The sequence below is a fragment of the Cryptomeria japonica genome, chromosome 6 (assembly GCF_030272615.1).
Source record: "Cryptomeria japonica chromosome 6, Sugi_1.0, whole genome shotgun sequence".
In the NCBI taxonomy this organism is placed as follows: Eukaryota; Viridiplantae; Streptophyta; class Pinopsida; order Cupressales; family Cupressaceae; genus Cryptomeria; species Cryptomeria japonica.
The window spans coordinates 542,322,666-542,344,735 of record NC_081410.1 but is presented as its reverse complement, the minus strand read 5'-3'; the positions used below and the strand labels follow the sequence as shown (position 1 = coordinate 542,344,735).

General features: G+C 41.6%; 2 protein-coding genes across 3 annotated transcripts in view; one reads left to right on the top strand and one right to left on the bottom strand.

Moving 5' to 3' along the window:
- LOC131073008 (DEAD-box ATP-dependent RNA helicase 16-like) overlaps positions 1-22,070 on the bottom strand; it is a 155,907-nt gene that overhangs the window by 80,737 nt on the left and 53,100 nt on the right. For both annotated transcript variants that reach the window (XM_059207474.1, XM_059207475.1), the window contains exon 8: positions 2,690-2,755. In XM_059207474.1, coding sequence (XP_059063457.1) covers positions 2,690-2,755 — 66 coding nt within the window. The remainder of the gene's footprint in view (positions 1-2,689; positions 2,756-22,070) is intronic.
- Positions 9,481-10,660, top strand: LOC131856121 (uncharacterized). The gene is made up of 2 exons (XM_059207476.1): positions 9,481-9,847; positions 9,947-10,660. The coding sequence occupies exons 1-2, from the start codon at positions 9,493-9,495 to the stop codon at positions 10,525-10,527; spliced, it is 936 nt and encodes a 311-aa protein (XP_059063459.1). The 5' UTR covers positions 9,481-9,492; the 3' UTR covers positions 10,528-10,660.

Sequence of the window (22,070 nt, the reverse complement as noted above, 5' to 3'; positions counted from 1 at the left end):
TAAATGTTACAAATCTGATTACTGATTTAGGGCACGAATTTAAAATATCTGACAAAAAATTGGATATATTGGTCCTGTGGAAGGAAGAAATGCTCGAAGGAAGAAAAAGCTAAAACACATTTAGAATCCGCTACCACACATTCAAATTCCACACAAGAATGCTATGAACAAAGAAAAGAAGGCCAATACAAAGGTTCGTCTGTTTACTCCATGTAGCTGCTCGATCTCACTCAAACCAATACAAAAGTAGGGATCAAGCAATTGGATGAGTATCTCCTTTCACACACCTATATCACTGGGCATCATGCTACTCAAGATGGTATTGCAGTGTTTTGTGTCTTGAGAAAAGATCTTGGATCAATAACCATATGTCTGGGCAGGGTCAACAGCTGAACATGGTGGCCACGATAACAAGACAGATGCTGATAAGCAATGATGAAAGATGAGCTCCTGCTCACCTTAGTGAGCGTCAATAATCTCTTCACATCACAAAATAATAAACACAAAATCTGCATTGCTATGCTACCATATCAGATTTTGTGGAGCAATTCACCGACTTGATATGCATTATGAGAAATATTTGTACATGAATGAAGTGAATAACCGTGTAGTCACAGGTTCAACAACTAGCTTAATTAAGCTACCAAACAGTAACAAACACAAACCAAATAATAACAAATACAAACAAACAAACCATACATGAGAAAATGATGGAATACCCAACAGTAGTATCATTCTGCTATACATAGCTAATATAAAAGACCTATATACCTTTGTATGATATAAGAGAGAAGAACATTTCAATAAATAATATTTTTGAAAAATACAATATCAACATTGACATATTGTCAGCAACATAATGGAAGGTAACAAAATAAAGATCAGTGATCAAGATACCATTTCAGACTCAAAATCCCAATGGAACTTGCAGCCAGATTGAATGATTAAAGGAGATGGCCAAAGCATACAAGGGACTATTATGATTCGCATAATACAGAATCAAGTTGCAGTCAGCTGCACAAATCCGCAAGTTGTAGATCAAAAATATAGAATCAAGAAATAGCTCACACAACTGAACGCAAAAAACTATCAGAAATGGGGACAAGTCCAGCCCTAAAGAAGCAATATGGAGGAGCTCCAAATGAGTGGTAATTAAAGAAAATGACGTTTGAAACATATGCAGTGCAATTGAAAGCTACAAAGAAGGAATGGCAGCAATCTTCACCCAAGGTTTCCAAAGAAAAGTCTGGGTTGGAATCAACATTGTTAGTGGTTAAAAATTATACCACTGAGGCCAGAAAAGTCATAATAGAAACACTCATGAAGCTTTATGAGAAATCAGAGACAGAAATTTAGAGAACAAGGTGATCACTCCAATCAGGCCTTCACCTTGTATCTCAGCTTCAGCCAGGCACCTTTCGGTGCCTTCAATTTTCTCCCCAAAAAAACCACCTGACTGAGCTATATCATCCATTCCCAGTAATTCCATTAATAGTAATCAAGGAAACACGCAACTCTGGAAGCATGAGATAGAAATAGAACCTAATTTTAACAAAATGCATCATCAACATTGTAATACAATAATAAGTAGAATACATTACTAAGGACTATTTACAATTTTACATTACAGTGTGATTTGCTTCATGCACTATGAGAATAACACGCTGACTGTTTCCAGCAGTAGTCACACTACATTTTACATTTCTCTATGTCCTTACTGCATATAATTGATTCAAGTTCTCTACCATTGAAACAGATTATGTCTCATAAGTTAGACCTGCATATTGAAAAGTATGTCCATCATGATTATATGCATTTAAGACAATCCATTTTCTGTATTTTGCTGTGCTCATATATGATCTGCTGATGACTGCATGTAAATTCCTGTAGAGAACTAAATGGTTCATCAAAATAATATGCATATTATATTTTATTCTGTATTGCACATATACATTATGTGTCACATATATAAATTAATGTGTATGTACCACATGAATTTGAGTGTATTCCAAATAGGTCTTCTAAACAAGGTTTTCCCATTAACTAACTACAACATTATGTGATTTTGATTCCAATCAGTCAGTGCAATTGGCCCTCGCAGCAGGCTAATTCACAGCTTCTCCAGAAAAAGGCAATAAGTAAAATCCCTCAATAAGATAACTACTAGAATGAACACATTATAGATATATTCCTCCTCCTATTCTGTTGCAAAGGTATAGTCATCATATTCTATTTCTTATTGTGAAGTCAAGTGTGTTTGTAAATATCAGTACGTTGAGTACAAACATTCAGCTTATAAAAATTAATTAATAATTTGACTGCAAATGTCATAATTGTATGCGGTTTATATAATTGGTGTTTTCAAATATTTTGTTTTGATAAATTTCATTACTTTCAAAAGCAACTTCAAGTTTTTCACTACTTTCTATCTGTATTCCCATAGTTGCTTTTTCTCTTTCAAAGCTTTTCACGGATAGAATCATGTCACCACCAAGGCATGAAGAAAATTAGATCTAGTTGTACAGAAGATTTTAATCATTTTAAAACCAGAAGATCAGCTGCTTTTGTAAAGCAACGGATAATTTAGCCCTTGAAAATTTGCAAAAAATAAGCATAGTTTGTTCTCAGCCTATCATCATGAGAATTCATAAAGTAATGCAATAGAAAAAACTATTGTTGATGGCTATACCTCAAGCATGTGAAGCCGTGAGTTTTGTGGTAACTCTGCATTGAAGACAGCAGCTCTTATACCAAACTGTAAAAACATCAATGCCAGAAATAACAAGTTTCAGACAAAAACATTTGAATATTAAAACCACAAACTAAAAAGCATTTTTGAGAGAGGAAATAACAATTAATAAAGTCTATGCACCAGAGCTAGAAATCAGACCAAAACATTTGAATATAAAAACTCAAACCAAGGCTATTGTTGGCAACTAGTCATAGCTTCAGTTTCCTATCAGCTTAAGATTGCAGCATCTTCAATTTCAAAACTTGGGCAGTATTTCTATTTTTAGAATATACTAATTATAGTAAGTGCTATGTCTGGTCACTAGTCTCAGCTTCAGTTTCCTCTGAGCTTCAGAGTGCAGTGTCTTCAGTTTCAGGACTTTGCAAATTTCCTAAGGTTGGAAAATGATATTTCATTATTTCCCTAAAATATTTTAATAAAGTGACTATGACTTAAGTGAAATAAAATGTTCAAAAAGAGACCCCTTGGGCCATGCCTAGGAAAGGTAAACAACTTTGAGTTGTTTTAAAGTTACCCGATGGTCCCCAGAGGTGGATCTTCAAAGAGGCCCTCTAAAGTGGACGTCAAATTAAGTGAAAAGAAATATAGATTTAAAAAGTGTTATTATATTTGCCAAGAATGAATGAACGAATGAAAGATTTTAATAACATCCACGAGTCCCAAGCAACCTATGACACCCAGGAAGAGCATAAAAACTCCTTAGCAATAGGGTACCATATCCTTAAGCAGCTGTAACTTTCTTTCCAGACTCGTTCTTCGACAGTAGATCTTGATCAACAAATTTACTATTTTTCCCAACCTTGCATCTTCAAATAATGTACTTAGATTGTTGGTTTTCAAGATATCCTCACAGCTTATGCAGATGTCACTTTAAGCTGAGCATTCCATGACAAAATGCCATTCTGTCTCTACCACTCCCACATTGCAAAATAGAAGTAATTATTTTTCCCACTCCTCTTTAAGGATCATCCATCTACCTGCTTCACATCTCAAGGAATGAGACTTGTCTTCAGCTGGGCTATCAATATTGGCCCCTATGTAAGTCTTTTTCATGACCTCCCGTGGGATTAAATTCTTTCATATAGTAATCTTTTTTTCACCCATTTTCTTTTTTCCATATGCCATTTCTGAATTTTTCCCTCACAAACTATTTCATTTCCACATTGATGATTGGGCAGACTTCAACCTTGGGAGGAAGAAAATGAAATACTAAAAAGGGCTAAAATTATTCTGAGCTGCCCTAATTTCTCATTGAAACTCTACAAAATAGAATTTTAACTCCCATTCTTCTTATGTTGAATATTAAGAATAAATACAGAGATGCTGCCAGAATGAACTAGGAGTTCTTCTGACGATTGTTGATTACGAAATCTATCATTAGTCAACTTGGTTTCAGTGGTGAAAGATCCACCCTAGCTAGTGGTGTTCTACAGTTTGAGTTTTTTAAGCTTTTCAATGTGTTGGGTTTCATTTCCAGAGGGTCTAGAAATCCATATTTTGCTCATACATTCTCACAAGAAGCATATTCTATTCTGGGTATTGATTTATTCATCATTCCTAGCCTAGGCAATTCGTTTTGACAGATCATTTGCAGGATTTAGTCAAGATTTTATTTTTCCTAGAAAATCACCCCCTTTCTAGGAGGTGCACAACTTGCTTTTGGCACGTGTAATTCAGAGGTTCAATATATCTGCCTTTACATTGGGTTGGGCATTGGAGTCTGGAGAAGACGCATTGATCATTACAAAAGCTTGGAACAACTTATCTGAAGATTATATACTTTCTGGCATTTTCGAGCTTGCTTATTTGCTGGTTGACCTGCTGATTATGCACTAAATATCATCAATAAGGTGTAATTCCAGGTCTGGTTATCGTAATACATTGATTTCCAGCTTATTTCAATGTTACAAAGTTGTTGAAGAAACTAGATGCTTAAGTACTTTGGTACCTTGCTTATATCAATTCAAAATGTATGCCATGATATGCATTTTTGTGATTAATAAAGTCTGAAACAAAATATCAGCAAACACTTTCTACATATCTGTTTATTGCTGTAAAACAAACAAACAGAAAAAATTTAAAAAAATTGCTGCAAACAGGGGGCATTATTGGAAGCTAGGAAAAGGGGGACTTTTGCTCTCATAAAGGATTGTTATTTAATTTGAAAAAAGATATTTTGGAGGTAAAAGAGGAAAATAACATTTAATTTCCTCAAATTTGTTATAAAAGAAGGTTGTGAGCTCATTGCAAAGGTTAGTCATGTTATGACATTTTCTTTTGCATTTGAGAGAATTTGTGTTTATCTCTAATTTTCTTGAAAATACTGGTTTCAAGCATCTAGGAATCACCCTTATCGCTGAAGATCGATGTGTTTGATGTATTTTAATGAATTTGGTTTGCAAAGTTACTTGATGTTTTTGTGTAAGTTTCTTTCAAACGATTTTCTCAAGTGTTTAAAAGTGTTGGGGTTAACAATACCACTCCCTATGCTGGTCGAACTTCTTGGGGTCGTACCAACAAAGGTCTCTGATTTTCCATGAAATGACAATAAATCACCATTATCCTTGGTCATACAGATCTGCTCTTACCTACAAGCTATTGTGCGGGGAAGTTACGAGTTTATGGGGTTGTACCTATTGAATAAGGTGTCTGAGTTTGGGAAGTGAAACACATTTAATCTTGAATCTATTCATCTTTGTTTGAAGGTGCCTAGAGTTTGTCATATCAAAAGCTCAATGAGCTGTTACAGACCTATTAATGTCTGTTTTTTTTATCAATTTCATAAATTATCTTTTCGTGTGTGTTTGGGCATGCACAGAAGAGTTTTGAAGCAGGTTTTCAGTAGTTTTCTGTTGGGTGGTATCGGTATACTTCCAAGCAGTGTTTCTGTTACATCCCTCTTTCTGAAACTGTTTATGCTTTTTACTTGCATAGTAACTTTTGTAGTGAATTTACATTTGGGATATGATTTGCATCAGTTGAATGAGTTTTAATGAGCTATCATATATAAAATGTTTTAACTCTAATGATTAATGACATGTGTCAAATGCTTTGTTTTAATTTTCAATATATTAAAGTCAAAGATGACTATATGTTATGGGCTAACTACAGATGTGCTTCTAAAATGGTTGCAGAACAAACCATCCAGCCCTCCAGGAAGAGAGGGAGAGCATCACTTGACAGAAGATTACAGAAACAAGAACAGGCAAGTGTTGCCATTTGAGTTTTTGCACACACTCCCGTAGGGTTTGGTTATGCTTGGTCAAATCTTTGATTGAATCCCTCGTGTCCTGTCAGGTTTGTGTCAGATTGAATCTATGTTCACTTTGTCATCAAACCTAGACCTAAACTTTGGTTGGTGTAGACGGCAATTATGTCAACATTAAATAAAAACTTAGTTGTTAGCATAATCTGGCATGTAATGGGTACTTTTCCCAAGGTAGTTGGTAGTTTCGGCAGTTGGCATTACCGCCAACCAACCGAGTAGTATATAATGAAGAAGGGATGTTGACTGTATATCCATTACTGAGTGCAATAAAGACATCTTTCTAGCCTATATGATTTTGTGATGTACTATTAATTACTTTATGCATATCATCTGCATGTCAATTCTGTACTGTGCAATTCAAACTGACACTTGATGGACTAAACATTTTGGCGCTGTTGCCGATTCGAATTCTGGAGATCAATATGGCAACAAGCGGTAATCACTAATGGGCCGACCATTCGATCAATAGTTGATAGTTAGTGATACACACAAAGAGGTCACGCAAGCGGGAGCATAGGAGGATCAACTAACAGAGGATTTGGTGGAATTGTGGGACATTTCCGTTACTCAGTACGTGCAGAGGGAAGCTTGGGAGAGAGTGGTCCCTGAGAACACAGTAAGTGAGGAACTCACAGTAAATTCTGTCGTGTTTGATCTTCTTGGGAGCCTTCCTAGACTGCTGGTACGGAACCTCATTGAATGGCAAGAGAAGAAGGAAGCAATCAGTCATGAATGTCGTCGGCAGCAAATCCTGCAGCAGTACGAAGAACGGAGCCGTGGGGAAGAGGAAGAGAGGGATACGAGCAGATGTTGTGCCCAGAGAAACGAATATCGCCTGGACTCGCCTGGACTCGGCGAGTCCGAGTGCGAGTCACCCTCGCCGAGTCTTGGGGACTCGGACTCGGACTCTGCCGAGTCCAGGAGCCAGACTCGCCGAGTTTGGCGAGTTTGGCCCAAACTTGCCAAACTCGGCGAGTCCCGTGCCTGGGACTCGGCCGGCGGCGAAGTCAATGAAAAGTTAAAAAAAAAACAATTTTAAATGGTTTTTTTGACTTGTTTTTTTTGTGTTATTTTTGTTTTATACCTAAAAGTGACTTTCATTTCATTCATTTGCAAAAATAGGAGGAGTAAAGTGAGATAAAAAGAATAACAAGGGTGCATTGAAGAAAAACCAGCAAGGAAGATTTCTTCAATTTCTTCAATTTTCTTCAAGAGTTCTAAGAGGTAACATTGTTTTTTTGAGATTTTTTTGTTTCTTATATGCAAAAATTCATTTTTCTATTCTTTTTTTTTTGAAAGTTTTACATTTTATTCCAAAATCTTTTCTATGTTACTATGTAGGCCCAGGGTTTGTAATTTTATTTTTTTTAAAGTAGGGTTTGACAAACCCTACAATTTTTAAAAAAAAAAATTGCAAACCCTACTTTAGCTTTTTTGAAAAAAATGTTCAATGAGAATGAAATTATGAATGCACAACACAGAATGAATGTCTTAATTTATTTTTGCATTTGTAATGTTTTATTGCAGCAACCTTCACATTCTTATTTGCCTCAAGTTTCACAAAACAATCATACAATGTCCTCTTCTAGACCTCCCATTAGAAAGGACTCTGCTTGGAAATATCATGAGGATTTTCCAGGGCAAAGAAAAGGGCAAACAAAGTGTATATTTTGCAAAACAATATTCCATGGAGGCATATATAGATTGAAATACCATATTGCTGGTGTGCGTGGGCACGATGCCGACCCATGCACAAAAGCAGTCACTGAGGCCGTACGTGATTGCTATGTAATGGTTGAAGAAATTGAAAGGAAAAGGAAAGAAAAAGAGGATCTCACAGTCATTGGGAGACATGCACCTTTAGGAACAGGGACACAATTAGGTTGTGTTGGAGGGCCTTCTTCCTTACCTTCATATCGTCCCACTCATTTTGCTACTACTCATGCTTTTGGTTCTGCTTCTATAAGTGCCAGTGCCAGTGCCTCTGCCCCTTCTCATGTTCCTAGCACTGGCAGTGGTAGTGGGAGTGTTAGCATTGGACCTAGGATTCGTAAATCTAGGTTGGATACCTTTTTTGCACCTCACACTACTCCTAGGTCCCAACAGTCACTTGAGAGCATGGGTTGGAACAAGGAGGTCCATGATGCTGCTAAAATGGCAGTTGGCAGATTTTGGATCTATGGCAGTATTCCATTCTTCACAGCCAGGTAAATGTTTTATGTTTGATTGTTTTAATTTTTATAATTTGATTGTTCGTATTAATTTTTGTTGTATATAGTTCATTATACATAGTACATACTTATCTCATTAAAATTATTTGTGACAGGTCACCTTATTGGCAAGAAATGGTTGATGCCCTTACCATTTGTGGGGCGGGGTTCAAAGCCCCTTCTGAGTTTGATTTGAGGGGACCCATTTTGACTGAATTGGTGAATGATGTGAAGAAAGAATTGGGTGATCAACGCCAAATATGGAGCACTAAAGGTTGCACCATCATGACTGATGGTTGGACAGACAGGAGAAATAGAACTCTCCTTAATTTTCTTGTTTCTTCCGCAGGTGATTGATTAATTTTAGTTTCATTTAGGCATTAATTTTTTATTTTTCATTTAATGATTTATTGAATGATCATTGATCTTGCTTTATTTTTTTATTTCAGGGGGCACCGTTTTCATCAAGTCTATTGATGCCTCCGCCCATTGCAAGAATGCCACCTACCTATGTGAGCAGATAGAGGAGGTGATTAATGAGGTGGGTGAAGAGAACGTGGTACAGGTGGTGACTGACAATGCACCAAATTATGTTGCTGCAGGTAAACTTTTGATTACAAACTAATTTTGTTTGCAAATTAATTTCTATTTTGTAACCTCATTAATTACAATGCAACAAATTATGTTGTTGCAGGCAGACTATTGATGGAGAGGCGCCCATCTATAGTTTGGACTCCATGTGCCGCCCATTGCATTGACCTCATGGTAGAGGATATTGGAAAACTTCCATGGGTCAAGACATGTGTAGAAAAGGCAAGAAATGTGTGCAAATTTGTATATAATCATTCATGGGTGTTGGCTCTTATGAGACAATACACAGAGCATAAGGAGTTAGCTCGTCCAGGAATCACAAGATTTGCCACAAACTTCATCACATTGCAGTCCATGCTTCATTGTAAGATGGCCTTGAGACGTATGATTGTTGGTGAGGAGTGGTCTTCCTCATCCTATGCTGCCACCCCAGCAGGGAAAGATATGGCAGACTGCATTTTTGATGAGCGAGGCTTTTGGAGCCCTTGTGATGAGATAGTGAAGGTAATTTTTTTATAAATTCTACAATTTTTATTTAACTTTTTGTTTTATAACTTATTCATCATATTCTCTTATTTGCTCATGTTTTAAATTACACAATATTTTCAATTTTACAGTTTGTTAAGCCCTTGGTGGTTTTGTTGCGAGTTGCCGATGGAGAAAAGCCCGCAATGGGCTACATATATGAGGGCATGGATAGGGCGAAAGAGGGCATCAAATCTATCTATGCAGGAGATGAGAGCAAGTATGGTCCCATTTGGCAGATCATTGATAAGAGATGGCATCATCAGCTTCATAGGCCCATCCATGCAGCAGCCTATTATTTGAATCCGGCATTCCATTTTAGCCCTACTTTCAGGGCTGATGCGGAGGTCCTTGATGGGCTATACTCAGTCATGGAGAAGATGGCACCTGTTGGTTGTACTCAGACAGATCTTATGCGAGAGCTACAGTTGTTCTCAAATGCACAAGGGGAGACCTTTTCTCGTCCTATCGCCAAAGAAAGTAGGACAACTATGATGCCAGGTAAAAATAAATTGTAAGGCTTAATTTTAGTTTTATTGTATATTGTTAAATGAGTTTATGAGAGACTGATTTTATTTATTTTTCTCATTTCAAACTCAGATAATTGGTGGAGCTTTTTTGGCCCAACGACACCAAATCTTCAGAAGTTGGCCATTCGCATCTTGAGCCAACCATGCAGTGCATCTGGTTGTGAGCGCAATTGGAGTATGTTTGAGCACATACACTCCAAGAGGCGCAATAGATTATCCGTGGAGAAGATGAATGATCTTATCTTTGTTCACTACAACCTCCGCCTGAGAATGAGAAAGAATGCATTAGCTGACATCTCTCCTATCATTCTAGATGAGGTTGATCTTGAGGCAGAGTGGGCCATTGAGACAGATCCTGTGGCTGTCTTTAGTGATGATGACACTGATTGGATCGACCAGGTAGATATAGAGGCTGAGGCTGTAGCCATGGCAGAGGAGGAGCAGAGAGCACGAGCAGAGAGAGGAGATGCAGAGGCAGATGGTGATAGTGACACAGATGTTCCTGATGTTGGTGAGCATGGCGTGGTGTCACGAGGAGCGGCTATGGCTGCCCAATCATCTATGACCTACCTTAGACGCCTTCGTAGGGGGCCGGGGCCTTCATCGGAGCCGACGTCGGGGCCGGAGGGTGCAGACTCCTCTGCGCCATAGGCTTGTAGATGTATTTACCTTTGTTATTTGTATGGAACATTTGATGATGATCATATGATGACATGGATTTTTTATTCCATGAGTTTTGTAATATTGTATACATTTGACAATATTTATATATCTATGTTTGTTATTTCCTTCAGCTACAATTTGCGTTTATGCTTATGTGATAGATCATAGATGTATACTTGTGTATGTATTATGTAATGAAATGAGCCAAGTTTGATGATGTTATTGTGTCTTATTCAATAAAGGGTGCATGAAACAAGTTTTAAATCTTAAAAAATCTCTAAATTTTTTGAGTTTTTCACTTTCCCGAGTCCAGTCGAGTTTGGAGCCGAGTCTGACGCCGAGTCCCGAGTCCGAGTCCGATTTGGCCTTGCCGAGTCCGAGCCGAGTCCGAGTCCCGTTTCTTTGGTTGTGCCCCTAGCAATTAATGCCTCTACGTCCCAACAAAGATCGACGGCGTATTGGTACCAACAGAGAGGTAGGCGAGGGGTCGGTACGGAGATCCGTACATATCAGAGAACAAAACGAACGGAGACGTCGACTAAGGGAGATTGTGGAAGGCCCAAAGAGTCCGGAAAGGCAGAGCAAGAGTCGGAGTGTGAGTCAGAGCCATAGTCGAGAGAGGCAATAACCGTGTACATGGAACCAGTTGGTCGAGGTTGCGAGCAACCCTACCACTGCCAGACGTAGCGGAGGAAGACCTCACCGACCAAGCTGCTCACTCGACGTCAAGTGAAGAAACCTGAACTCAGTCTGAGAGCAATCCATCAGAGCAATCCGATCGTGACGAAGAGGTCGTACAGGACTTGCAGGGTGAGGTCGCCGAACTCTTTGAAAATAATTTGTATAGAATTGGGAATTTGTCTCTCACGGAACAGTCAAAAATAGGAGGGACGAAGCCAAAAACCCGAGGAGGGAGGGACTATAGGAGTGAATGTGACCAAGGTGCAGAGGACGAAGGGGGACACGTAGAAATCTTGCGTACAAAGCCGAACGGTCCAATCTGGTTGAATGCATACGGTACCTTTCAGGCGGCACAGAACACCTCCCAGACGGGACGGACTACATTCCAGGTAAAAGCAATGGCACACAACCAGAACACTCCAAAGAGATAGAAACTTCCAAGATTCATGGGCGACAGGTCAGAGGACCCCGTATGGCACTGCAAAACATGTGTAACCATATGGGAAGCGAACGGCCAAGATGACCAAGATTACTAGTTGAAAGCGTTCACAGCCACTCTCCGAGGGGGTCGCGATTGACTGGTATACGAACCTTGATGCCCAACACAAAACAAATTGGAATGCTTTGAAGAGGGCCTTCCAGGAGGAATTCACGCTCCTGAGGGATGATAATGAAATTGTGGCCGAGATCTATAGTATTAAGCAAGGGAAGAGTGAAAGCATCCCTTAGAAGGAAGATGAGGGTGGTCCCTCTGCCGTCATATGAGGAGGCCTACAACAGAGCAATGGATATTGAAAGCGAAAGCAAAACATCAAAAGGGAAGAGGAGGGCGAGCGACAATGACGGTATCGATGAAGATAGTGATGGCGAGTCCAAAACCGTACAAGCCCTCCATAGGGATATGATGCGAATGATGAGGGAGTTGAAGGCCAACAAGGAGAACGACAAAGAGGGTAAAGAACTCTGGTGTACCGACTGCAAGACAGAAGGTCACACTAAGGGAACATGCCCACGGAAATCTTTCTACGACATCTGTCAAGTGCTACGGCATTCCATCAAGGAATGCCCGTACAATCTAAAAATGTGGAGCACACAAGTGCTCCTCACCCAATCGAAGCAAGTCACTCCGCTAGCCACACCACCCAAACTAGCAAACTTCGATGCTTCACCAGGGGGATATCGCAACAATTGGCGAGGGAATAATCGGTCCAATACCAACATGCCAAGGAGTAAAATCTAGTACGATGCAAAAGGGCGACCTATGATTCAATGCCGCAAATGTAATGAATGGGGTCACTTTGCTCGAGAGTGTCAAAACAGAAACAACAATGGCAATTTGTTGTGTAAGTGGTGCAGTCTTGGGAACCATGAGGACCCTGACTGCCCAAAACAGAAGGGGATAAATATGTTGGACGTCAAAGAGCCAGACGAGGAGGTACTGGCAATTACAAGATTACAAAGCAAAAAGGTTGTGTACCCTGATCCCCGAACGAAGAAAGAAAGGCTCCGGGACGCAAAGGCTGATGTCGAACTAGCGATGGCAGAGAAACAGCGGGCCTCACATAACGTTGCCACTACCCCACTCCGGTCAAAATCTGAGAGAACTATAATCAAACAAATGTTGCAAGCCACCATACCTGTACGGGTATCTGACCTTCTGCAAACAATGCTGCAGTCGAAGATGGCTCTCACAAATGTAGTCGGTAATAACACTATCAGCCAAGAATGTAACCAGTCAACGACGAAATCATCTAGCAGGACTGCCACGGACCTATCGACAGGAGAACTACCTGGCACATCTACCGCGGATCCCATGCTTCTTGCTATAAGTATTGGTCGGAAGCCAACGGTAGTGGAAATGGAGATCATGGGACGGAAACTAACGAATACCATTGTCAATGGCAGCTCCGGAGTGAACGTACTACCAGAAGAGACATGGAGGGATCTCGGCAAACCAAACCTCTAGCCACCAACATTCCACCTTGTCGGTGTCGACCAACATGGCATCAAACCCCTAGGAATGCTCATGGCACAAAGGGTTGTGGTCATCCCATTGGAGAGAAAGGCCTATGATGCCCTCCTTGGAAGAGGTTGGTTGATCATGGTGAAGGAAAATCATAACTAGAAGAGGAACACACTCTCCATCGAAAGTGAAGGGCATAAATATGTGATTGACATGAAGAACCAAGCGGTAAGCGAGGAACTGGCATCATCTGATTCCGACTCAGATGACTCGCATAATTGGGAATGGGGTTCACAAGATGGCAGGGAAAAGATGGAACCCAACAACGAAGGGGTATTAGAATTGGAGGGATGCTCAGAGGACTAAACTAGCTCTTCGGTCAAACTCTTCCACTGGCAGATGGAAGACTATGAAGTGTCTCACCCTGATTGCCACATGCTACAAATAGGTGAGATTGAGGAGTCAGGTGATGCTACGAAGAACACAACTTTCCCTCCAGAGTACGGGGAGTACTGTGAGGGTGTCGCACAAGTGGATGATACACCTACGCACTTGTTTGAATAGGATAAAGCCATCAAGTACGATGAATCCAATGTGAAGAAAGTCAACTTGGGGGATGATGACAACCCAAAGGTGATCTTGGTTGGGGACGATTGGAACCCCATACTGAAAGTGGCAACGTTTAAAATTTTTTCTGGAATACAAGGATGTGTTCGTATGGACGTACAGAGACTTGAAGGGAATAACTCCAGAACTGTGCGTACACAAAATACCCCTAGTACCTGGCGCCCAACCCATACGGAGGCCATACAGAATGAATAAGAATTATGCAGCAAAGGTGAATGAAGAAATTGAGAAGATGCTGGAGGCTGGCATCATCTTTAAAGTGGGAACCAGTGATTGGATCTCATTATCTCCGTGAAGAAAGAAGCAAATCAGATCAAGATATATGTTGATTTTCGCTACCTAAATGTCGTAACAATTAAAGATCCCTTCCCAATTCCATTCTCTGACAGTATTTTGGAAGAGGTGGCTGGCCACGAGATATACTTGTTTCTGGACGGATTTTCCAAATATAACCAGATCAGCATTGCAGAAGAAGACAAGCTGAAAACAACATTTATAGTGGAGGACGGAGTATATGCGTACAATCGGATGCCCTTTGGCCTGTGTAATGCTCTCACCACCTTCTAGTGGATCATATTGCACATTTTTTACGGGATGTCGGTTGGAAGCTTCAAGGCATTCCTTGATGACTGGCCTATCTACAGTAAGCAGGAAACCCATTTGAATGCACTCAGGGAGTGCATGGAGAGATGTCGACGGGCCCGACTGGCCCTAAATTCCAAGAAATGTCGATTCATGTTACCACAAGGTAAGCTACTGGGGCACATTGTGTGCAAGGAAGGGTTGAGGACGGACCCCAACAAGGTAGGGGTGATTGCGAACATGGAAAGTACAGTGGATGTCACGGGAGTAAAATCCTTCCTCAGACATGTCAAGTACTATAGAAGATTTATTAAGAATTTTGCACAAGTCTCCTATCTCTTGGACAAGCTCACAAGAAAGGGAGAACCGTTCGAGTGGGGAACGGCGCAAGAAGAAGCCTTCAAAGAGCTAAAAAACTCGATTGGTGAGTGCACCAATCCTAGCGTACCCTAACTGGGACAAGGAGTTCCACGTCCACGTCCACGCCTCCAACTATGCCAATTGTGCCACCCTGGCCCAGGTGGACATACAAGGATTGGACCACCCCATTTTCTTCACCAGCCAACTGCTTTCCAAGGCCAAACGGAACTATAGCACGACAGAGAGGGAGGCACTTGGAATGGTGTACTCCATACAGAAGTTCCGCTATTATCTCCTTGCAACACCATTCACCTTTTATGTGGATCATCAGGCCTTGATGTATTTGGTGAATAAGCCAATAATCCAGGGACGGGTAAGCCCGTGGCTATTATTACTTCAAGAGTTCACCTTCACCATCGTAGTACAGCCCAAGAAGAGTCATGTCATTGCGGACCAACTATCAAGGATCAAATCCAAAGAGCCACGGAAGGAGTAAATAAGGATTTTCCAAACGCCCACTTGTTCCAAATAGCCGTACTACTTCCCTGGTACGAGAGCATTGGCGAGTACCTGTCCATCTCGACATTTCCACGAGACATGCCACCAAGGCAACGGCGTAAGTTGGCACTGAAAAGTAAAACCTTTCAACTAATCAATGTCCTACTATACAAGATGGGACCGGACCAAATCCTGCGAAGATGTGTGATGCAGGAAGAAATTATGAGTGTACTAAAGGAAGCTCGTGACAGACTAGCAGGAGGCCACATGAGACCTGATCCTGACTGGGACAAGGAGTTCCACGTCCATGTCGACGCCTCCAACTATGTCAATTGTGCCACCTTGGCCCAGGTGGACGTACAAGGATTGGACCACCCCATTTTCTTCACCAGCCAACTGCTTTCCAAGGCCAAACGGAACTATAGCACGACAGAGAGGGAGGCACTTGGAATGGTGTACTCCATACAGAAGTTCCGCTATTATCTCCTTGCAACACCATTCACCTTTTATGTGGATCATCAGGCCTTGATGTATTTGATGAATAAGCCAATAATCCAAGGACGAGTAAGCCTGTGGCTGTTATTACTTCAGGAGTTCACCTTCACCATCATAGTACGACCCAAGAAGAGTCGTGTCATTGCGGACCAACTATCAGGGATCAAATCCGAAGAGCTGCGGAAGGAGTAAATAAGGATTTTCCAGACGCCCACTTGTTCCAAATAGCCATACTACTTCCCTGGTACGAGAGCATTAGCGAGTACCTGTCCACCTCGACATTTCCACGAGACATGCCACCAAGGCAATGGCGTAAGCTGGCACTGAAAAGTAAAACCTTTCAACTGATTAATGTCCTACTATACAAGATGGGACTGGACCAAATCCTGCGAAGATGTGTGATGCAGGAAGAAATTATGAGTGTACTAAAGGAAGCTCATGACAGACTAGCAGGAGGCCACATGAGACCTGATGCCACCGCACGGAAGGTACTATTGGCAGGGTTGTGGTGGCCAACCCTTCATAATGATGCACGAGAATGGGTTGTGGGATGTGATATATGTCAACGTACGAGAAAACCATTGAAGCAGGATTTCATGTCCCTATTTCCCTCTCAACCACAGGAACAGTTGGAAAGATGGGGAATGGATTTTGTAGGGCCTTTGAAAGTGAGCAATACGCACAAGTGCCGGTACATTGTCATGGCCACCGAATATCTCATCAAGTGGGTCGAAGCGAGAGCTCTCCCAGACAACACTGTCGTGCTTACAGCAAGGTTCCTATACGAGCAAATTGTGACCAGGTTCGGGATTCCATTCAGATTACAGGTGATTGAGAAGTTCACTTTGTTAACCAGGTCATTCAGATGATGACGACAAAGTTTAAAATCTTCCACAATCTATCCATTTTGTGCTATCCCCGAGCAAATGGTCAAGCCGAAGCTACAAACAAGATACTCATATCCATTATTTATAAGTCATGTTAAGTGGAACAGGAGGACTGCGGGAGCATCTTTCCGCGGTACTCTGGGCGTACCATACAACATACAAGGTGATGGGGCACACCTCGTTCCAACTTATGTACAACCAGGAAGCCGTGGTGTCGGTAGAATACACCATACCAAGCCTACGAATTGTTGTAGACAACTGGCTAGGAGACAAGGAGAGTCTAAATGCCCGTCTTATGAATCTCACCAAGTTAGATGAGCGTCGGATGATGGCGCAGTGGGCAACGGAAGTGGCCCAACGCCGACGGAAGTACTGGCACGACAAACATCTCTGACGGACGAACTTTTATCCCGGCCAGTTGGTTCTAAAGTATAACGGCTATAACGAACTTCGACCCGGTAAGTTCAAAGTTCGTTGGTTGGGGCCCTATAAAATCAGAGAAGTGGGGAAAGATGGAGTAGTAAAGCTTTCCACCCTGGATAATAACCCAATACGCGACCCTGTAAATAGCTCGAAGTTGAAACTGTATTGGGAACGTGATAAACCAATCCTATCAATCAACATGTCGAGGTACGCGACGAAGGGAGACTAGACCATTGGAAGGAGTAAGGAAGTAGAAGATCCTGTGGTCGCTGCAGAGCCTTACAGACATGATGAAGATTGGGCCAAACCATTCGCGTTCATAGAAGAAAGGTTGGTGCCAAAGCAAGTCGAAGGCATCACAGTGCCTCGAATTCATAAGCACCATACAAATGCATTCTTCGATGATCCGGCTGTGTGGATAAGGCTCACTGAACACTGCAGAAGAAGGGGCCCGTATGAAGGACCTCATGAGGGTTACATTGCTTATGACATTGACAAGGAAGCGGAAGCAAGAAGGAAGGAGGAACACGTCGTGAAGGAGGAAGAGCTAGTCAACTTAGAAGAAGTAGACCTAGAGGAGTACGGCGCAACTCTAGGACCATGTTTGAAAATGGTACTAAAGGCTGAGGATTTGTTTGTAATAGCATCACATCCTGGCAAGCAGGAAGCAAGCCCCAATTCACTCTATCGGTTAATCCCTAACCCTGCGGGCCCACCTTAGGTGGATGGCAAAAAGGTGACATGGTACCAACAGTACGGGGGACAATATGTAGACGGACGCTACAAGGGAGTGGGACCGGCACCACTACTTGATAAAATCTTAGACCTAGAATATGTGGGTACGTGTTGCTCGGAGGAATGTTACAGAAGGCCACCGTATGTGTGCACGTGGCTACATGACTCTAAAATCAAAGTGAGACCTGAGGGAGATCCCACTGGGGTAAAAAGGAAAATGCAAGACCTAGATCAGGAGAATGATGCAGAAGAAGGACCGAGCAAGAAGATAAGGAAGGAAGGAAGGAATTGGCAATAGAGTAACACTGAGGAAAGGGGTGAAACGTCGAGTGCAAAAAGCCAAGTTGCATAAATAGAAGAAGACAATACGAGCTCCAAAAGAAAAGGTGGTATAAGGAGGCGACAGAAAAAGCAACCAAAGGAAGCAAATTGACAAGCTCCGCAGTAAATTAAAGGTACAAAGGCTACAATTTAAAAAGTCTTGCCAAGTAAAAATATTAAAAAACTATTTTAAAAGCAGAATATTAAAAACAAAAGCAAGGCAAGTATTCAAAATTAAAAGGGAAGGGTTAGGGAATATGAAAAAATTAAAACAAAGGGGAAATATTATAAAGTTTGTGAAAGAAAAAATTCATGTGGTGAAAAGAAGATTATTTTATAAAAAATTAAAAGCATATACCCTAACCCTGAAACTAGAGGAAATCTATAAATACCTATACCCGGCCAAACCAAGCAAAGAGAACAGATCAGGAGGCTATAGCGAAGTGACCGGTGAAATAGAGAAGGGAAAAATGAGGGCAGGATCGTACAAATACGTACGAGCAAGAGGAGTCAAGTTGTATGGTACCGTACGAGCTGGAGGATGCAAGGGTAGTTGTACGAATGTAGGAATTCGAAGGGACAATACAAGTGATAATTTGGCACGACATCAAAAATATCAAGTAGAAGAACCTCCGTACGGATTTGTACGGGAACCATAGGCCACGCAACAAGCAAATTTGTTGTACGAGGAACACAGAGGAGGTCGGAAAAGTCTTCATACGACCCCGTACGAAATCAACAAGGGGAACCGAAGTTGTCGTATGACCCCGTACAAAATCAGCAGGGTGAGCAAAAGAATTCGTACGACCCCGTATAGAATCAGCAGGGTGAGCAGAAGGTGTCTTCGTACAGCATTGTACGGAAGCAACAGGGCAAGCCGACAAGGTATACACCAACACCATACGGATGAGTTGGAAGCATTAAATACTGAAATCCATATGATCCAGTAGCGGCATCATTGTACGGGGCAACAATTATGTACTAGATGAGAAAGCCTGCGAGGATGATTTGACCATATCCGTACAAGACTACAGGAAGTCCATACAAAACTGGCTAGAGGGAGTCTGCATGGTGAAGAATTGAAGATGTACAGCACCATGGTGAGAACAACTTGGGGAGACCCCAATCGCGCTAGGGATTCGGGTCGTTATAATAACAGTCAAGAGCAGGTAGGAACAGCAAAAAGTCTAGCAGGTTCAACACAGGCAACAAAGGCAATTAGAATGGCAGACGCAAGTAACAGTAAAAAGTCTAGAGTAAGGCCGAGGGTGCAACGCGACAAGGAGAAAGTGACTGTTGCCACCTTAACCTTCGAAAGTGTGACAGGAAGTGAGTGCTGCAGTTGGTGGGACAAAACACCGGTGGATTATGAGTTGAAGAACTCGCTCAAGAAGGCAGAAGTCACCCATGCAATCCAAATGCCCATATTCAACACCAAGGAATTTGAGCCAGTTCTGCGAATTATGGTGGCAGGGTATGATTCCCGCAATCAGAAATCCATTGTGCAGTACAAGGATTGCACCATTACCATCTCATTCAAGCCATCCGACTTTCGGTGAGTCTTTGGTATTCCAAACAGAGGGGAATCAGCCATGAAGCCAACTAAGCTCACAAGAGAAAGAAAGGAATTCCTGCTAAAGTTGGTTTGCCGCAGCGACTTGACCACTACAGAATGGGGTAGTCTGTGGAGTAGCAGCAATACCAGGGGACTGAAGCGTTCCTTCATTGCCAATGCAGACTGGCGGTGCCTGATTGATCATGTCAAAAGCAGGCTTACGAGAGCAAGTCAGACTTCCGACATTGCGATTTCCATGATAGCTCTCATGAACGGCATCAACGTGGGTAAGGTGTACAATTGGTCGCAATTACTTTCTGACAGAATTCATGACTTCCTGTCACTAGAACATAAAACTTTCTATATGTGCCATCACGCAATTCCCATATTCCTGGAGGTCGTACGTATGCAGGTACCCTCGGAGAAGTGGGATAAATTTCAGCCACAACATCGGGTTGAGCCGAACAAGCCAGCAATGTATTATTGGGTCCATTGGGACACCCTCGAAAGTGAGACCAACTAGCAGGCCAAGAAGAAAAGGAGACAGGAGGTGGATGAAGAAACTTCAAATGAGGATACAGACGTCGAGGAAGAGGACACTAAGGATTTTGAAAGCCGAAGTGGTGATGACGGGTTCAGGATGGCACCTCATGGTGGTGACTCGAAGGAGGTTGAGGAAGTTGAAGGCGTCGAAGCCCATGCACGAGGTGAGGACGAGGAAGGGGCCATGGCAGAAGGGGAAGTACACACACGGCAGCAGGTGACCCCACAGTAGCACGGGTCAAGTTTGCTGCCCCGAAATTGCCACAGTCACTTACAGTTGCCACGCCCCCCATGGGGAAGCCACGCCTGTGGGCATACTATTCAAGAAAGTACCTGAAGGGACACCACTGGCACAAGTACGTGTATCCCTTCCACAGGTTGCATCGACGATTGGAGGGGTAGTTCACTTGGTTGAAGGAGCCCTACACCTGCAGACAGCTACGGCCATGACCCCTACAGCTAGCGGGGTAGTACAAGAAGATGTTGTCGATGGTACCTGTTGATGTGCTTTTTACGCACATGCAAACACAAAATAAAATACATCTTATCCTCTCTTGAACAAAATCTCTCGAATGCTAAAGATTAGCTTAAGGATCATTCGAGACAACTCCAAGGTTCATGTATGTAGGGTCACTACGTGTGGATAAGCTTAGTTGGTTTGATGTGATTATGCTGGAATCATAAGGGGACTTACATTTGAATGCTTGAATGCTTGATTTGCTGGAACTTAGGTCCTATCTACTCAATTGGAAGATAAAAAAGAGCAAAAGAGGTAGGGTTTGAGAAAGTCTATTCTAATCCTAAGAATATAAAAACATGGATGAATGACTATATGGAATCCTACCGAGCGAGGTCTCACCATCAACTTGAACAATTTAACACAAGCCCAATGTAATCTTCTAAGGACATTTCAAAGATGTTCGAATCAATACCATCAAACATTGATCACCATTCAAGTTAATGCATAAACAATGAATGTAGAACGATTCAAAGTTAAGCGCATATCATTACAGTTGACCACACAAGGCGCACTTACCATCAGTAAGAGGCTGGTGATATGGACTAAGCGGATTCCACATGAATACATTCAACAACTTCTTCCATTCAATCTAATCAACATGAAAATAAATTGAGAAGTAGAACCATGAGGCTTGTTGAAATAACAAATTTCACCATAAGTTCAATGAAAAGAGTATCTCATTTACAAGTCATACCAACAATTCTTCCCTCTCCTAATCTACTTCTATTCTAATTACTATTCTTCTATTATTCTATTCTACTCAATATTAGCTAACTATTCTCCAACTATTCACTATTAACCTTTACAAATGAAGAGTTTGAGCTTTTATAGAGAGCTCATTTACAATGAATGGCCAAGATTGATTCTCCATCAATGGCCAAGATTTTACAATAAAAACCCTAATTAGGGTTAATTACAACAAACTCTCCTTAGCCAATGAGAAAATTACATTCAGTATGTGTGGACCAATAGATATCAAGGGTAGGTGCCTCGGAGTTTGTGCCATCACTAGTGAGTCAGGCACATTGCATCAAGACATGCTGAGATAGACCTTCCCTGATTGGTGAATGGTGACTAGGATGATGACAAGGATGCCACCTTTAACCTGCACTTGTAGACTTGATTCATCACCATGAAGGGATGTTGAGAGATGTCTCTTGATACTCAACATTTCAAGCTCGCTCGAAGTAGTGGTGATGGGAAGCATTGACGTAACTAAGTCATTCTTTCATCCTCGCTTGCTTGCCTTGGAGTGATTGTATGATTTCTCCTTAACACTTCTTTGATCTGTTCATGCCTCTAGGGTGTGGTGAGAATCGAGATTCCTCTTTAGGTATTTTG